The sequence below is a fragment of the Gouania willdenowi genome, chromosome 7, assembly GCF_900634775.1.
Source record: "Gouania willdenowi chromosome 7, fGouWil2.1, whole genome shotgun sequence".
In the NCBI taxonomy this organism is placed as follows: domain Eukaryota; kingdom Metazoa; phylum Chordata; class Actinopteri; order Blenniiformes; family Gobiesocidae; genus Gouania; species Gouania willdenowi.
In genome coordinates this window covers 26,149,154-26,168,528 of record NC_041050.1, presented here as the reverse complement: position 1 = coordinate 26,168,528, position 19,375 = coordinate 26,149,154, and the positions used below count along the sequence as shown (strand labels likewise).

The 19,375-nt window shown below is 40.4% G+C and overlaps 1 protein-coding gene across 2 annotated transcripts in view; it reads left to right on the top strand.

The window, feature by feature from the left end:
- The window catches only part of tp73 (tumor protein p73), a 45,269-nt gene that overhangs the window by 4,746 nt on the left and 21,148 nt on the right, over nt 1-19,375 (top strand). The window contains exons 2-4 of one of the 2 annotated variants that reach the window (XM_028453187.1): nt 2,017-2,112; nt 2,237-2,387; nt 13,544-13,792. In XM_028453187.1, the coding sequence (XP_028308988.1) occupies nt 2,017-2,112; nt 2,237-2,387; nt 13,544-13,792 (496 nt within the window). Of the gene's footprint in view, nt 1-2,016; nt 2,113-2,236; nt 2,388-12,584; nt 12,857-13,543; nt 13,793-19,375 lie in introns of those variants that run through there. The other variant, XM_028453188.1, reaches the window with a different exon arrangement.

The window sequence follows — 19,375 nt, the reverse complement described above, 5'->3', positions numbered from 1 at the left end:
TAGGCTATATAACAATTCACATTTTTACCTTTTTTTTTTTTTAAAAATTGTTCTTAAAACATTATTTCGGGTTTAAAGGTAGAACTAACGAGCGACAATCACAATTAGAATTAGAAATTCATTTGAGCCTAAATAGTATCAAATTCTAACCTGTGTTAAAATCAATTTACTCTCAGATGGGACGGTTTATTTTCTTGCATTACACGGCCCTTGGGAACGGCAATGTGTGTGTGTGTGTGTGTGTGTGTGTGTGTCTGTGTGTGTTGTCATGGAGGTTGTAACTAGGAAATTTACTAAATAAAGACAATTGAACGTCTCACTGTGTCGACTTGAAAATCTTTGTGTGACGTTCAGGTGAATAAATTGACTTAAAGAGTGTTGTGTTTGAAGCCACCCATTGTATGTTTAACTGTAAGAATAAAGCAGCGATTGATACATTCAAAATTCAATGTTCAATATGTTGAGGCACCAGTTACCAATTGTTTTTTTTTATTTGTTTTTTTTAATGATTGCATTTATTTTAGAGTATCTTGATATGATTTCAAAATCGATCAACAGTTTATACCTTTTTTTCCTATTTGTTATTTATTTATTAATTTATTCAACACCAACATCTTTGTTTTAGCATGATAGACGGAATCTGTAAGATGTGGTAAATAGATTATTTGTTGTTTTTTCGTTTGTTTGTTCGTTTTTTTTTTTTGTTTTTTTAATCTTAGAATTGTTCAATCAATTCGAGATTATTCTATGGGTTAAGTGGGGGGGAAAAAAGGTCCCAGTCAGGAGAACCACTTAAGGTGCTGAGGCCTGTGGTTAAGTGTTTTAGATCCGCTGGGAAAAGTGTAGAAGTTGATCTGGGATCAGAGGAGGGACACACGGGCGCGTGCGGCGGGATTGCGCGGCGGCAGAGCGGGAACGCACGAGCCACATGTGCGCGCATCCACATGATCAGATTCTTTAAATTATAAATTCAGCCACAGAAAGTGTGATTGCGTTCAGTGTGTGTCGCGGTGGGAATGCAGGAAAACAGCTTGTGTTTGTGTAACAGCGAGGCCTTCGCCGTGGATGTTTACCGAGCTGCATATCTTTAATCGATGCACAGACCAAAGTGAAAATGTCCCCATATAGGTTACATTGATAAGCTTACAGTTGTAACTTGAATTGATCGACCCACTTTTTTGGCGTTTTAAATTTTTTAGAAATTAAGTTTTTAATCAATAAATAATATAAAAAGTTATAAAGGTATCTATAAAACAATAATGGAGAGTAAATTAAAATACATCAATAGACCTAATAATAATTCATGCAAATAATGCTAGTAGCCTGTATATTTGAAAAGCTTATAAACTTCACTCTTTGTTATGCATGTTCTTGTGTGTATTTGTGTTGAATCTGACTTTCTGCATCTGGAATGAAATGATTATAATTTATAGGACAATCACGTTTTGTGTCATATGATAAAAATGATTTACAAAGAGATCAAATGTTAACTATTTAGCTGTAAACAGCAATGTAATGTTAAACATACAAACCCTCACCTTATTATTAATTATTAATATATCATTTTTGTATAGCTTTCTCCAAAATTGCCAAACCCAGATTCAAAGTTTGGAAGTGGATGTCTGGACGGAGTGTCATGTTTGGTGTTGGTAATATTTTCAGGCAGAGCTGGAGGATGTGATGTTTAGCACTTGAGGAGGAGAAGATGCTCCTCCATGTGACACTATTAGGGGACAGGCAGGTTCGGGCAGGCCCAATCCCCCTGATACCTGCTGCCATTGGCTGGGATTACATGCATTAGTGTGATCACACCTGCATGCATGCATACGTGTGTGTTCCTGGGTGTGTGGGCGCAGTTTTATCGTCTGGATTTTAATAAAACCCCTTTGACAAGATGGAATTATAGCAATTGGTTAGCATGCTGTCGCCTCATAAGTGAATTTTTGTGAAGCCATGAGGTCTTCCAATCTTACACGTCTCTGTGCATGTGTGTGCACCCATGTGTGTATTCCACAGAGTGATCTGCCCTTCCCCAGACTACCTATCTTCTAAGATGTCCCAATCTACTGTCAGTGAGGAAGGAGGCACGTTTGAGCACTTGTGGAGCACCCTGTGAGTGTCAACAATTAATTCCTGTTTTCTAAGCATTGTTTTCTAAGCTATTCCAGAGATTTAGCTTTAGCTGAATAATTTTTTTTTTTTTCTTGAATAAAAGCTGATTCTTTTGAGTTCTCAGGGAGCCGGACACCACCTATTTTGAACTCCCCCCAAACAGCCAGCCCGGGGAGCACCCCATGCCTTCCACCAGCACCCCTGGAAGCCACCACAACACTGCAGAGTTGTCCATGGATGTCTACCACATGAGGGACATGAACGACAACGTGATGGTAGGATTGCATGTCATATAGTGTGGTCTATAAGTTTTAAGGAGGTTTTTTTTTTTTGAAGCAAAAACTTTTGATGTGTTTTGATTTCTAAGGATTTCATGTGCAGTCAGATATCCATGCAGGTATTGCCATGTTTGGTCTTTGTCACTTCCCTCCTTTTCAGAGGGAACTCCCTCCTGAGTGTTTTCCCTCTCCTCTACTCAATTTTCCCTCTCAGTATGTCCCTGCTGAGCTGTGCACAATAAGCTGTGAGCCAATCACTGCGTGCAAAGTGACGGCTCATTAAATCCAAGCCGGCAGGTCTCTGTGCTGCACTCCGTCTATCTTTTCTATTCATTTATTTATTCAAATATAGGTGAGACAATACACTGAGTTTACCATTTGAACCGATAGATGATGATGGGCTTGCAGTTACAATACGATATTTTTGTAAAAGAAAACATACCCAAAAAATTACATTAGGAATAATCATGCATTTATTTGACTTTAACTTTGAAGATACTACTCTGGGTATGACACAAGGGAGTAGAAAAAATAAAAGAGCAGTCAGAGAGCGCAAACCTCCGGCACGCGCCAATTCTTCTCTTTGTCACTGATCCATTTATATGGATCCACTTATCTGGATCAGTGATTCTGATCATGGTACCATGATCATTCACACTTTAAAGGCTTGGAAGAACTGTTTTCTCTTATTTATAACCAGACAGTTGGTCCAATATATGGGTGCAATTACTTTTTGAAAAATTGCGATGAAATGCGCCATACAAATCCGATCCGGATGAAACTCTGTGTGGTAACTGAGGAACCAACCTGACATAACTGAGTCAAATTTCATGAAGCCCCTCCGGAGCTATATAAACCCCTTTCTTTTAATTTCACCTCATACATTCACTAAACACAAACATTCACACAGGGGATAGGGAAGTGCACTTACCCACCATAACAGGGTGGTGGGTATGGGTGCACACCTTTGGACCTGTGGGTTGGGCCCCGGCCCCTCTGTTGATGGTTGGGCCATCGTGTAGTGTACAAATACATCAGGATAGTCGAGTGTGGCGGGGCAGTGGGTCTCGGGGGTGTGTGGGGGGTTGTTGCTTGGGGCTCTCTTCGCGGGGTCTCTCCGGGCGATGTCGGCCTGGCGGGGCGTGGGGGTGCCTCTTCCTTTCGGGTGTGGCTTGGTGCTTGTCTCGTCTCCTGGTTGCCTTGGGGGCAGTCACTGCAGTGTGTGGGCTCGAGGCGGCCTGCGCGCTGGGGTGGGGTGCTGGTATCTGTACCTGGGTTGGGGCGGGGTTGCTCTGCGCTTCGAGATGATGCTGTTTGCTTGGGGGCGGCACTGGTTGTTCCGGTGGATGAGGTCGCTGTCGGCTGCCGGGTAGGTCTGTCCTGCTATCTGCGGACCGGTGGGTGGGACCGGGCCGCCCTTGGCTAGGGGCTGCTGTTCCGCACCAGATGTGTGCGGTTGAAGTGCCTCCTCGCTCACGCGCCGGTGGGGGGCATTGCCCGGTGGCTTGCGCTGTCCGGTAGGTGGCGGGGCCTGGGCTGCTTTCCTTGCGCTGTCTGGGCCTGTGCGGTCCTGCCGGACTGTGTCCGGTTCGTGGTCTGGAGTGGGGGGGCACCCCCAGGAGCTCGCCCTTGGGGGTTCCAAGTCTCGGGGGGGGGGGTGCTCTTGGGGTTCCGCGGGCTTGGCCGGTTGGCTGGCTGGGCCGGTCCTGGCGGGGGTCTTCCAGGGTGCCGGCAGGTGCGGCGCGGGGTGGCCCCTGCATGGTCGGTGCCCTGCCTTCTCGGGGCTGCGCACGCCGCATGCCGGTGCGGCGGTCTGGCTGGGCCCTTGGGGGGTGGCATGACTTTAGCAATAACTAATGCTCATTATGCGGGCAAAATCAATAAAGGGTGATCTGGAGGGCTCGGTCGGTGCCACTGGGGGCCGGCTGGGCAACTCTCGGTGCCGTAGGTGGCTGGGGATGTGGTCGTCGTTCCTGGGCGGGCTGCTCCCGGTGCTGCTTCTATTCCGGATCCTTCTGGCCTGGGGTCCGGTCCCTGCTGGCTCTGGGCCTCGGCTCCTCCACTAGGGTCTCGGGCGGTGAGCTTTCTGGGCCCTCCCCTCGGGGGGTTGGGTGCGGGGAGGTGGGTGTGGGTGGGGGGCTAAATGTTGGCGGGGAGGCCTTGGGGTTGGTAGTGGTGGCGGGGTGCGCTGGGTCTTCGGCTCTTTGGGGCTTTCTTGGATGTGTGTAAGGGGGGCGGTGGCTGCCTCTCGGCTTGGTATCTTGGGGGCCTCTGGGGGTTGCTCGGCCGTGGGGGGGTGGCCTGGGGCTTCTTAGCCCCCGCTCTTTCTGCTGGCCTGGCTGCATCTTCGGTTCCGGGGCAGCGCTTGGGTTTGCAGTAGTGGTTTTTGCACATACATTGGACTACGATGCACTGGCATGCCTTGGGCTGTGGGATAAAACTCGTACTGGGCTTAATCTTAGACACATTGATCCCAAATACCAGTTTTAGGTATTACCACTCACTCCTTCCCACTGTCCACAGCCACCACCATTATACCTAAGCTTCACACTTGTCACCAGACTGGCTTGATTACAATAACAACACAATAAGCACAATATACACAACTACAACTTCACATCTCACTCTCACTTTAAAATAATCAACTCTTCCCCACACTTTCCATTTCCCACCTTGAGTCTCTCCTCCCAGTTCCCTTCCCCTTCCCCCACCCCCCCACCCCCTCACCTAGGTGTAACACTGCCCTCTCTTTTTATATCCTCCCTATAATAAAGTATTTCATACCCTTCCTTAGGGAGGGCTGGTGATGGTCACAATTTTGCAATAAAATAAATTCATTTATTTAATTGCAATAACAAAACATGCATTGCTGTGTTAAAAAAGATTGTACATCTTGTAGTGTTGACCTTTGGCAGCATGTGCAGACAAGGAAAGAAAAGAAAAGGAAGAAAAAAAAAAGATCGGTCACTTACGAACGGAGATGTGAATTCTCAAAATTTTGCTAATGATTATTTTATTTTTGAAATTGATCCAGAATCAGTATATTGATCAGGATCCCCTCCAAAGTGTATTGGAGTCTTCCATTGCCTAAGGTCTGTCTTTAATTATAAATCTGATCAAAATCCGTTTAGTACTTTTGACGTAATTCTGCTAACAGAGAAACATTTAATGAGGTTTCTATTCATAACCTGAATTAAATTCTAATATCAATTTCCTTTCAGCTTGATCTGATTTTTGCATTAATTCAATTAAATTCAACATTATTTAAATAGTGCAAATCACAACAGTCATCTCAAAGCGCTATCAAAATATAAGATTCTTAAGAAAAAACCAAACAAACCATGCGTCCGACCAGATTGCAGAATGGATTCAAACACTGATGCCACAGTCTGTTTGCAACTCTTATTCACTTCACTCACAGCAGAAATTTTAAGTCCCTGTTGGTTTTCTTTCTGAAATATTGGTCAGATCTAATCATAAAGTGAGCAAGCCCAGACCTGCCTGGCTGGTTAATGAATAGTCATGACAGAAAAAAGAAGGTGGAGCAAAGATTTGTTGTTGGATGTAAGACAAAGTGAGGCAAAGAGAAACAAGTGGAGGGAAAGTCAGGGAGGATTTCTCCACCATGTCCTGCTCCACAGGCTCACCTGCAGAGGAGAGCAGAGCTCAGCTGTTGGGCTGCAGTGAGGGACTTTGGGCGTAGTTTATTAGAGCTCTTTAAAGATGCTGTGTGATGTGGTAAGTGCTGCATCATTTTTCTCTCTTTTCAAATAGGATTCATTTGATTAGGTTCTGTTACAGAGTGATGAGTGTGCAAATTACATTGCTAATAGTTTGGTTTTCTTGAAGGAACTTTTGTTATCTGGGTAAAAACACAAAGCACAATCAAAAACCTCAGTTTAATTATACCATAGTCATTTGTGATGAACTGAATTTTCTTTCATTTGTGGACTTAACCATCTACTGCCAACAGAGGGAGGCCTTCTAACAAATCCCTTCTTCAGGCCTTCATCCTCTGTTTTTATTAGAACCGGTGAAGTAAGAGTGTGCTTCAGTTTAATTCAGATTTCATCGATTCACCAGAACTTTATTCAGAAGATATTTAGTGTGCAGCCCTTTTGAAACAAAGATTGTGTACATACAAAAAGTGTAAATTGTTAAACAGAGATCGGTGACTTTTAACAAAGAGGGGGCCACACAATCCCTGATTGTCTGATCAAAGGGCCACATTATCAACATTCATGTCAGCATTTAAAATAATAAGCATTAATACCTGTGCATTTGGTTTTGTTTTTTTTTTTTTTGGTTTTTTTTGCTTTTGTGTGGTTTTGGAGTCAATTTGTATATTTTTATTGTCATTTTGTGTGGACTCATATTCTGTTATTCCCATTAGTCAATATTTTTACTGTTGTGTGCACAAAATACATTTTCAGTTGCACTTTTGAAAAGAAAAGGAACTATACTATTATAGTTTACTGTAGAGCCAGAATTTGAATGAATATGCTTCTTCTTCATTTGTACTATTTCTTTTTAATTCAATTGCATTGTTTTGCATAGTTTATCAAGGGATTCTTTTGACAGTTAAATATATATAAAAAAAAAAAAAAGTACAGTATTTTTATTTTTATTTTTGAAGAAAAAAATCTAAATCTTTTTCGGTCATCATTTGTCTACAGTCTCATTTTGTAAAATAAATTGTGAGAATGGTTTTGTGAACCCAGTATCGTGAATCGAATCGTATCGGGAGTAGAGTGAATGATTACATCCCTAATTTGTATGTTTATTTTAGTGGATGCAGCCCCTGGCCACCACTAGTCCATGTCTGTTACAGATTATTTCTAATGACTCTGCATGATGACAAGTAGCATCAAATTACACCAACAGCTCGTTCTGGTCATCCTTCGTCCTGTCCTCTCTAACTCCTTTACCCTAGTATCTCCCCTTCACTCAGGTGTAACACTGCCCTCTCTTTTTATATCTATCCCTTTAATACAGTCCAGCTTACCCTTCCTCAGGGAGGGCTGTTGACGTTCACAGTTATGTAATAATAATAAAGGTATGATTTAAATTTTTTGCATGAACGAAACATGCATAGCTGTCATGAAAAGATTGCACTGCATCTGAGAAGAAACAATTGTACTACTTCCCTCAGCAAAAAGTGGATTACATGTGGAATATTCAGGATCATTACTCCACATACAAAGGTCCCAGGGGCCCAACTTTGGAGCCAATTGGAGCTCCTTCTTATTGCAAGGCTCCGACAGCACGTTGCCATTCATTCGTCAAAATTCCAACCATCTAGTAATGACTGTGTTTAGAGTTGCCAGGATGGGCAGTTTTTAACCTGATTTTGGCAACACTGACTCTATAACCCAAGAGTCTGCAAATTGCGGCTTCTGGAGCCTCATGTGGCTCTTTGACTCTTTTGCAATGGCTCCCTATAGCTTTAAAAAAAATATTGAAATAAAGAGTTGTTTTCTTACCTAAAGATTAATGACAAATGCAATCATGATATAACAATTTGTTAACCTAAAAATAAATCAATAATGTCAATAAGTCAATAATGACTCAGCACTTTCCCACTTCACCTCCTGTAACATCTACAAACCATCAATTTTCCTGCGCCTGTGGCAAACCTTAAGTTTTAAATCCCTGGTAAGATAACTAAACCAACAAAAACACTATTCTGGAAGAAAACAGATTTTATTTGTGTGGGGACAGATTCATTTAACCACCAATGTGCCGGTTAAATATGCATGATTTATGTGTGGCAAGAAATTAGCAATTAGCATGCGTTGACCACATGATCATGCGTTATCAAACTTTAAGTTACTTTTTGTGGCCCTTTAAATACATTAGCTAAAGAGATGCGTAAGAATTTGAAGATGCAAGATACTGTTTTGTTGTTATTTCTTGATGTTAATTTATTTTATTTTATTTTAAACTGTTTTTAAGGTGCCATTTACATGATCAATATAAATCAAATCAAATCAAATCAAACATTCTATATAATTTTAACTGTATGTGAATGTATTTTTACGGCTCCAGGAGGACTTTAATCCAAGTGAGGTGAGTCAAAATGGCTCCTTTGAGAGTAAAGGTTGCAGACCATTGGTACAACCTAACGTTAACTCTCCTGTTGTCCGAAGGGTCAAAGATGACCTGCCACCATATTGACCATCAGAGAAAAGCCCCGAAAAGGTCTTTCTTCCAACTTGAAATTTGATAATTTTTCCTAAAAATATCACGTACGTATGTCCAACATTTAACTGACGAAATATTAGAGATTGAGACACAATAAGACACAAAAAAAAAGGAAACTACTTTTTAAAACAGAGAAGGGCAATTTTTTTATCATGCAGGGGCCACAAAAATGTGTTTATGTGATTGTCTGATTCGAGGTTCACATTATCAACAGTCATGTCAGCATTTAGGTGTAAGAGACCAAAGCGTTTTAGTCCGTTTCCTTTGTCCTTTTGTAGATTTTCATCTCATTTCGTGTTGTTTTTTTGTGTTTATGAAGTTATTATGTGACTGTTTTTGGTCGTTTTGTGTGTTTTTGTTGTCATTTTGTACTTTGGATTAATTTTTGTTGATGTTTTAGTCATTTTATCTGTTATTTTTGTGCATATTTGTCATCGTTTTATGGTTTTGATTGGGGTTTTTTTTTCTTTCTGGTTTTTGTGTTATTGGAGTCATTTTGTGCATTTATTTTGGGAGCTGCATAAAACAAAACCATGGGCTGCATTTGGCCCCCAGTTGCCTATGTCTGCTTTAAGATATGAACTGTTCCATATTGTAAAGTCAATATATGGATCCCAACAGCAGCGCATGTGTGAATCCTCATTTCACCAACACAGTTTACATTAACTTTTGGACATTGACCCGTGCTTTTGCTCTCATCTGCGGAGCAATAACATGAATAGTCGTGAGGATAAGCTATCTATGATATTTGTCAGAGGTCGAAAACATGAACCTGACCTGAGGGAGAGGATCAGATGAAAAAGTGTTGACCTTTTTTACATATGGTGTGTTGAGTACAAGTATGTACAGTACAGTATATACAGTATTTATGAAGTATAGATCAGGGAATTTACAGCTTTGCCACTAACAACTTGAAGGAATAATGGGCAAACTGGGATGGTGTTTAGGGAGAAAACTTGTAACACTACTTTACATAACATATTCATTTTGTTAAAGTAGGCTTTGTTGGTTTAATTGGAAGCACAGCATAATAAGGGTGATGTGACAGAAAAAGCTCTGTGGTTAGGACATTATTCTTTGAATATTTTAATACATTTGTGATATATTATAATTAAATGAAGTGTATATTATATCTATTATCTATGAGCTTTGGTTATGAACTTTGGGTCATGACTGAAAGAACAAGATCACAGGTTCAAGCGGTGAAATTAGTTTCCTCCGTAGTTTAGCTGGGCTGTCCCTTAGGATGAGAAGCTCAGTCATCCGGGAGGGGCTCGGAGTAGAGCCGCTGATCCTCCGCACTGAGAAGAGCCAGATGAGGTGGCTCAGGCACCTAATTAGGATGCCCCCAGATGCTTCCCTGGTGAGGGGTTCAGGGAGAGAGACCTGGAGGAAGACCCAGGACACGCAGGAGACACTATGTCTTTCAGCTGGCTTGGAACGCCTCAGGATCCCCCGGGAAGAGAGGGGAGTCTGGGCTTCCCTGCTAAGGATGCTACCCATGTGACCGGACTAAGGATAAGAGGAAGAAGATGGATAGATGGATGGTTAATATATCTAATAATATATATAATTTGGAGTGGGACTCAGTTTAGTTCAGCAGTTTGATCTCAAGTGTGTCACAGATTTTAGTTGGAAAAACAAGCAATTACTGTACTACATTAATGTGCCCCAGATTGCCTTTCAGGTATAAATGATTCATACAGTACAAAGTATGAAAGGCACCAACAATATCCAAGCAATAAAGGGGCAGATATCAGTCCCTGCATGATCTTCATGTAGAAGTCCTTGATTTTCTTTATTAGATAATTTTTGTGAAAGAATTTAGGAAAATTATTACATTGAGTTTTGTTTTGGGATTAAAAATTACTTCCGTCAAGAGATATAAGCGTGGGAAAACTGTAAAAATTCTGGTGTTTCATTGAATTTGTGTATTTAGGGGACTGAAATATCCACAACTCAAGTATTTGGTCATTTACACAATGATGCATTTCCAATTGGGGCAGAATTGGATACTCTAAAGCAGTGTTTACCAACCTTTTGTTTATCCCCTGTACCGTTATCCACGAGTACCCCTTAGTTTATGTTATGCATAGATTATCTGTGTCAGCAGCCTTTTATTCATCTATTTTGGATGTTTTTGCCATTTTAGATTTTGAAAAAATAGTTGTGTAATCACTGGATGAGGAAAATCTGTGTGCATAGAAAAAAGTTGTCCAATAATGTTAGAAATTAGACTGACAAATGTTTCTGTGGACCCGCTAAGATGTGTTCAAGTACCCCTTAGGGTACACGTATCCTTGTTTGGAAACCACTGCTTTAAAGGACCAGATTTGGCCCCTGGACCTAGAGTTTAGCGCATGAGCGATAACGATGATAATGGGCTTGTGATAACCATATGGGATACAATCATCTTTTTAAAAGAAAAAAAGACTGTAAAAACTTGCATTTGGTAAAGTAACCATTGCTTTTAATTGACTTTCACTCTGGACATACTTAATTATTTACTCTAAGAATGACCTTTTTAATTCAATAGTTGCAAAAGACTCTTAAATCTGTGCTGGGTAGACTGTTCTAGTTGGATGTTTTAAAAAAATTGTTGTTTTGAAGAACATCATGATTTGGTTTTCATTTTATACTGGCATATCTTGCCTTCTATTTGCAGAGCACCACGTTTTGCACTTCAAATAAGAACAATTAAGAACGTAAATTATTATTTAAGTTAGTTTTTTTTTTCATGTTTTATATTTACTTGAGTTGAAAAGGTCCTACCTTGAGTAAACATGTTAGCACGCCCGGAGTTAAAGTCACGTCAAAGCAGATTTCAATCAATTCATTTTTCATATCGTCCCGTCTCGTGAACTCTGCATATCGTACCCACCCCTAATAATTACTTAGCTGAGGCTTCTGAAGTGGTCCGAGCTGATCATTGACGGGATGAATAAATTAATGAATACATGAGAAAAAAAGTCAAAAAATTAATTTAGGTGGTTATGGCCTAGTTTCCCAAGGTGGGGTACGCAAATTGTCATGGGGGTACGTGAATAAAAATGAAAAACCGTGTGAAAACTAGAATATAAATAAATCACCACCGGTGATGACAGTGAAACAATCTTATCAAAAAAACAAAAAAACTGACAAGATTGCTTTGCTCTAGCCAAACGTGTTGTCAAGTCTTTGATGCTCTTTGCATAGAGTGGTTTTAGACTCATTCTCTCTCAAATTCAGCCAAACATTGCAGATGTCAACCTCACCCTTCTCAATAAAGTTGTAGCAAGTTGTATTTCACAGTTTCAGGGTGATGACTATGTTGCAGTACTGCTATATGTTCAATCAACTTATAATAAATAAAATAGATTGTTTCTCACTGAAAATGCCAGTAGGATAATTAATTGAATACATCAGATAATTCTGTATAAGATGTTTACTTGTGTCCTTACAGATTAATAATGTATTTTTTAAATTATATATGAATCCTCAACAGGATAAGCAAAATTCCAGCACAAATTTCACTATATAGGGCTACATTGTATGTGACATTACATTATTATGTTTTTTTAAGTGTGCAGGAGTAGGGGGTACATGGCTTCACCGTCAATGTCTGTAGGGGGACAAGACTTTGAAAAGTGTAGGCACCACTGTGTTATGTATTGAATTTCTATCATCTTTGAGTTAAACCTTGAGGTAAATCTGATACATTTGGTTTTTCCGGCATAATGCTGTATTAATGCTGTAATGATTTACAACAGCGGTTAACTCTGTGTGTGTGTGTGTGTGACCCCTGATCTCTTGTTCTCTCCTATGCTTTGCTCTGCTTCTCTCTCTCTCTCTCCCTCACACACACTCTCTGTCTGTCAAACCAGACAGTGTTTACTCAGTACAGGCCTTCACAAGGTGTTGTGGAGCGTGTGCGTACATGTGGCCCGGCATTGCTGTCTATGTCCAGGCATGCCATAATTAGAATGCCGTACCATTTTTTGGGTTCCCATCACAATTTGGCTGTGTGCTGCTTAGCACTGGTCTCAGTGTGTCGTTGGTCTCTCCTCACACCGGTCCTCCCCACCATTCAGTCCCCATCCCGGTCGGTGTGTGTGTGTGTGTGTGTGTGTGTCTGCTATTGAGTGGGTCCACTGATGCACACCTTGCTTGAACTCTGTGGTTAAGCAATGGTCCTGTACTTTCATTGCTTTGCTGTGTTTGAGCGTTTGAGGATTTGACAAATGAGAACTGAGAACTAGAGGATGTACTACGTAAAAAAGAAGGTAAAGTCTTTCATTTCATATGCATGTGATAGTTTATAAATATATATAAATATATATATATGTGTGTGTGTGCTTTAAATTGGCTATGTAACTGTGAAGCTTAAGGTTTTTTTGTTGGTTTCCAATAAAGCTGTATACAGTGTCTGGTAGATCGTGGTAGATCTACATGCTTCTGCTTGCATTTATGGCTTGTTTGTTGGCTTGAATCTCAATCAACTGGTATTACGTTAGTCTTAAAGTTAAAAGATGACTCTGGTTTGTTTTCTGTGAGCAGATAGTGTAACAGTTGTGAAAAAAAGCTACCAGTATTCTCCTGCTGCTTCTGTGAAGCCATGAGCCGAGATGAGAATACCACTTAACTGCCATTGTGAAAATATGGGAAAAGCAGGCAGATACAAATTAAAATCTGTGTTTTACAAGCTGCTTTATGTTCATGCAAGAGGCTACTGTCACTCATTCAGAGTCCAACCACTGCCTATGGGATGATTGTAATTTTTCATGTTTGAATCCCAGAGAAATGTGCAGGATGTCACTCAGCCATTCCCACACACTGCATGTGTAACGTGAGCCCCTGAGCCCCTGTCTCTGCGGCACCTCTACCTGTGTCCTCCGTCCTCCCTCCCTCCCTCCCTCCCTCCACCGCTCCTTTTGCTTTCCTCATTCTCTTCCCTTGTCGTTCCTCCCCAGTCCCAGTACAACTTGCTGAGCAGCAGCATGGAGAGCCTGGGGAGTCGCGCCACGTCCGGCAGTCCCTACAGCTCCGAGAACGCCTCCTCATCGGCCGTGCCCACCCCCTCGCCCTACTCCCAGCCCAACTCCACTTTTGAGGGCCTGTCACCTGCCCCAGCCATCCCTTCCAACACCGACTACCCCGGACCGCACTCCTTCCAGGTGTCCTTTCAGCAGTCCAGCACAGCCAAGTCTGCAACATGGACCGTGAGTGCACGCACATCTACAGCTTTAACACACTGTGCATGTGTCTCCATTCTCCTAATACATGTAAACACACACACACACACACACACACAACACACACACACACACACACACACACACACACACACACACAAACCTGTGCAGGCGTGCCATTTGTGAGCGATAGCTGTGCATCTTTCAGAAAGTAACACTGCACTGTAAAAAAAACCAAGTTGACTTCACTTAAAAAAAACAAAAGCAAAAAAAGAATTATGTTGACTGAGATCAGTTAGATTTGATGAACTTATTTAAGTTAATCTAATCTAATTGATCTAAGTCAACAAACATTCTTTTTTTATGGCTACACGTTTGCTTTTTATTTTAGGTATAAAGTCAACTTGTTATTTTTTACAGTGTGTCTTTATGAGTTGCGTGGGAACCTTTACAGTACTGTACTCTATATTTAGGATTCATAGGAATTCTGAGAATATCATTTTTTGTTTACAGTAATCTTTATATTTTTTTAGCAAAGATCTTATTTTGTAAAAAATAAGATAAAAAATACTGCTTTACCTGACAAAAATCATTCAAACTTAAACAATAAGATGTATTTTATGTAATATTCTTTGTTGTTTGCATTTTGTAGTTCAGTGTGCTCAGAGTGGCGATGTGTGTTTCCAAAGTGAGACTATTTGCTAGTGTTGTGGTTGAATGAGCTTCTTTTTTAGATGTGTATGAAGTGTTTTGTTGGTGAGAAACACTTTTGGGGATGAGATTAACTGTTGATCTGAGATGCATCACAGACATGCAGACTGTGTGTGTTAAGAGTTAACAACATGTGATTTCAGTTTCGACCAATGCTTGTTAGCCATTGAAAAAACAAGCTTTTAATATTAGGCTGAACAAAATGGACAAGTATCAAGAATTAGATGATTGGAATGTAAATTGATGAGTTGAGGGAACATTTTCAGTAGTTTTTTAAAGTTTACAAGTACAATCCCAGTGTTGCTTTCCCATGCATTAATTGCCTTTCTTGGTTCTTTGTATCCTTTGCATCCCGTTTAAAGTTAAACACTTTTAGAAGTTGGTTTAAACATTACACAGCAGGTGAAGCTACTAATCCAAGTAAGGAATGTGAATTTGGATTTACCAATCACAAGTCCCTGAGATGTGTGTGGTGAGGAGAGATGGCTGAAATGGGAGCCGTGCAATTTGTCATGACCTGATGAGAAGCCTCCACCTCTAAAGGCGTCACCTCCGTGTGGCACACAGTTGACCTCTTGGAAACAAGATACGTTCAAGACAAACTGCTCTTCCTTAAACGTGTATACGTGTGTGTGTGTGTGTGTGTGTTTGCTAACCATCCGTGGTGAGGTCCTTTTCTCAGCTCTCTGTGATGTAAGAAAATCCCCTCTGGACATCAGCATGGTGGTCTTTGACCTGCTGCTTTTCTTCCTGTGTCTCTTTCATCCGCTCGTATTAACTCACACTCCTGGCTGTCACCTGTGGCGCTGAACGTTTCTGCCTTTCCTCTCTTAAACGTCCGTCATCTGTCTCGCTTCCACCTTGTCTATAGAAGAAGATCCATCTCCACAGGAACTCATTCAGGTTTAAAAGTTGTAAACAGGGGCTGCACAAAAATTTTTTTTCTTTCATTCCAACTGAAAATGAATAGAGACGGCACTAAAACATGACTGTTATTTAAAGCTTCACAGAATATGAGGGTTTCAAATGAAATGTCTGAAAAGTAAATTAAATGCTTTTAAAGCAATCACTACAGTAACTATTTTAAAGCACTGAACATTCTTTAAATTTTTAATTATTTCTAAAATAGAAAAAAAAAATATTTAATTCTTATTTATAAGGTTTTATTACCTTAATATTGTTACTTAACATAGAACGGAGTAAGTGTCCAAATTATTGATTGGATATTAGTAAAAAAAATATTAACAGAATAAATAATACACTATCAGAAGTTTAAGAAAAATGAATGCTTTGGGGCACCCTGACAATAGAGTGCTACAATATTAAAGGTCCACGTAATGTCACTGACGGATGGACGTCTCTGAAGGTTCAGTCTATATCTGCTCTGGAACTGTCCGTCACATTAAAATGTATCCAAACTTTACTCCATTTAAAAAAAAAAAAAGTATTTTTCCTCACCTACATTGCGCAGTCCCTGAATAACTTGTTTCTTCCACTCCTGTTTCGTTCTCTTTCCTGTTCTGTAGCCCCGCCCCTTTCCACTTTGAGACACAGACTTAGCCACACATGTGGCAGCGACAATTTTTCTAAACATCTAACAGAATATTTAAAAAAAAAAAAAAAAAAACTGATCAAAAGGATTTTAATTGTATTGAGTGGCAGTAATGCACGCAGAGTGTTGTTGCAAACCACAGAAGAAGAAGCTACACGTGTGACTGCAAAAGAAAAGAAAAATCAACTCCCGACGTTCATTCCTATCCATCCCCAAATCTTAGGTGCAAAAACGCATGGATCACTTTTTGATTTGCTGCATATTTATGTTGTAAGTAGCAGTAAGTAATTTTCATTTATAAAACGCTTTTCTCAGATAAAAATCACTAAGTGCTGTACAGAACAGTGGATAAATTAAAACAACAGGAGCAACATCATAAAAGGAAATTAAAACAAAGGTGAAGTTACAACAACAGCATCATAAAAGGATAAAAAGGATAAAAAATATTTTGAAAGTTCAAATCTATTTAACCAAAGGCTTTTCTGAAGTCTTCAAATTATCTTTGGAAGGCAAAGACATTGATTGATCAAACACAACCTGGTTTTCACCGATGAGCCCAGAGCACCAAGGGAGTTCTTAATCAGGGGGATCTTTTTATCAGGAGCAATAATCAGAGTTTCCGTTTTGTTAGAATTCATTTGAAGGTAGTTCGATGACAGCCAGTCTCTGATTCAGGATACACAATCCAAGAACTCAGATAGTGAAACTTTGAGTCATTAAAGGAGCAATACAACTGGATATCATCTGCATAGATGATATACATGATGATATGTTCACCCAGCTTGTAATGGACAGATATGTTAGAACAGGTGGAGTCACTGTGACACGCTGACTTTCATTTGATATATAGAAAAAAACACTTTGAGAAGAGACCTGAAAAAATATGTATTCTTTTTGTGTGTACCTTGTTCTGTGTCACACTTGCTTTGGCAAAGCAAACTTGTTTCCCATAACAATAAAGCTGTTTTGAATTGAAAATAAACTCAAAACAGGGTTCTCTGTCCTTCTCCTGCAGTAAGCCCCTCAGTTTGAAAACCACTGTCTCTTTTGTAAACATTATTATAATTCTATTAAAAAAAAACAGCTTTGATGTGTTAGCCCTGGACCCGAACACAAAGGAGTGTTTGACTGGCACACGACTTAAGATGGAGATGATGAGGCAGCAGCAAAAAGGGCCGTGTTGAAACCTGTGATTATTCACGAACGTCTGCAGTCATTATACAGAAGGGATTAGAATGAGCGAGAGCAGCTGTCTGCCATTGGCTTTGAGTTCAGGGTGATGCTTTTGTTTTATCCAACATGCCTCATCATGAGACTGTTGAAGGACTTACAGTATTTTTAAGTGCAAGTGTCGATAGCATGTAATAGAGCACAATGTTAGCATTTGTGATAGAGAGGGCTCCCCGTGAAATCTCATCCCACAAGACTTTGCTGCAGGAAGAATGCCCAAACCTCCTTTCCAAAATTTGGTTATTTAAAGTTTTACAGAAATTTTACAGCATTTTCATACAAGCATGAAGATCAAATATATGGGGAACAATGAATGCTGATACAATCTCCTTAAAGCACACACACAGAACAAAAGAACCAGCCAACCAACCAACTACAAGCATGTCCAAAAAAAAAAAAGATATATGACACCTCCATTTAGATAAGCAAAACAAGTATTGTAGAAAAAAAAGAAAAAGGAAAGGTTATTCCGGTACAGAAGGGAAGTTAAATTGTTTAAGTAACTTATACAAGGGATTCCAAGTCTGAATGAATCTTTCAAAAGAGCCATCAAGTGTCATGCGTATTTTCTCAAGTTTGAGAAAATATAAAACGTCCCTAAACCAGTGGGCAACAGAGGGAGGTTGCAGAGATTTCCATTTGAACAAAATTACCCTCCTAGCTAGAAGGGTCATAAAAGCAATAGAATTACCATGTGAGGTGGAGAGGGAAAATGGTCCAACAAATATTCCAAACAAAGTTATTGTCCTTCAAATCACTTTAGAAATAATGCCAAAAATGTCAGTCCAGTAGTTAAATATTTGTGGACATAGCCAAAACATGTGTATAAGATTCCCTGGAGAATGTTGGCATCTATTTTTGGATAGGCGAGATTTTGTGTAGTAAACTCGATGAAGAAGTTTACCAAACTTCATTATAGCGCTCCGCATTCCTCGTATACAAGTATAATGCTACGAAATGTCTCATCCTTCTCTTCTGTCCACCAGATACGTCATGTCATGTGACGTGTAATTGCGGAAAAAAAGTGTTTCCATTGTGATTTTTTGATACATTTCAGTAAGGAAATGTCTGAAAAACCTCCTCAGGAAAAGGGTAAAAACTTTTTAGAGATATTTGAGTGTTTTCTATTACCAATTTTTATTGCGCTATTTAGATTTTACGCATTTCCAAGGGTAATGGAAACACAGCTAGAGATACTGTAGTTACTATTGTTATGTGGCCGTGAAGCGACCATTGGATGGAACAATGGGTCACGTTGCATCCTTACCAAGAGGAGGTTATAAGTCAGATCCCACGTGTGAAACTCTGACAACAATGTACAGGATAAGCAGGTATACAGTATGATTGATGAGATTATGTTAAGTGCATAGAAGATTGTTGCATCAGTGATCAAGCTCCAGTTGCAAAATTCCTTTGAGGGTTTGGATTACGCCTGGGATTTCATTCGCTGTTGATTGAAGTGTTGATTTTTAATGATTTCAGTGTGTGTGTGTGTGTGTGTGTGTGTGTGTGTGTGTGTGTGTTTGTTGTGCATTCATGGATTTGAATGTGCATTTATGCCCAATTCAGTCAAACGAGCAGGTTTGAACAAGTTGGAACAAAAAGTGATGACTGTGCAGACCAGCTTGAGTCATTTGGTTTGAATATAGTTCACTCTCTGGTTTTCTTGCTGCTTCTTTGGGGCCTTGGGCTATTGGAAATGCCTCATGGGCTCAGGCATCTGGCATGGCACCCCTACTCTCACACTTCTGTTCACCTCCGAGAAGGAATGGTTGGGTCTGGTAGATGGAGGCACGTAGCATCCTCCTGTGTGTTCCACTCAGGTTAGCTGCCACATGGGATGGGCGAAAAAGCTTTAATGTTTCTACATGAAGTGAGTGCGACCCATCTAAGCCTGTGTGGGTATATCTGGATAATCCCCCTTCTCTAGTCACGACAACGAGCATTAGTAATCAGAGCCCTTACAGCTTTGGTTTGGGTGTAGGCAAGCATCACCACAGAAGGAAACGAGACCCAATGTCTTGGTGTTTCGAAATAATCCGACCCCTTCCTATACTCTTGTGTGTGTACTAATGTGCACAGAGTGTGTGTCAGGACGGGGGAGGGGGGGGGGGGAT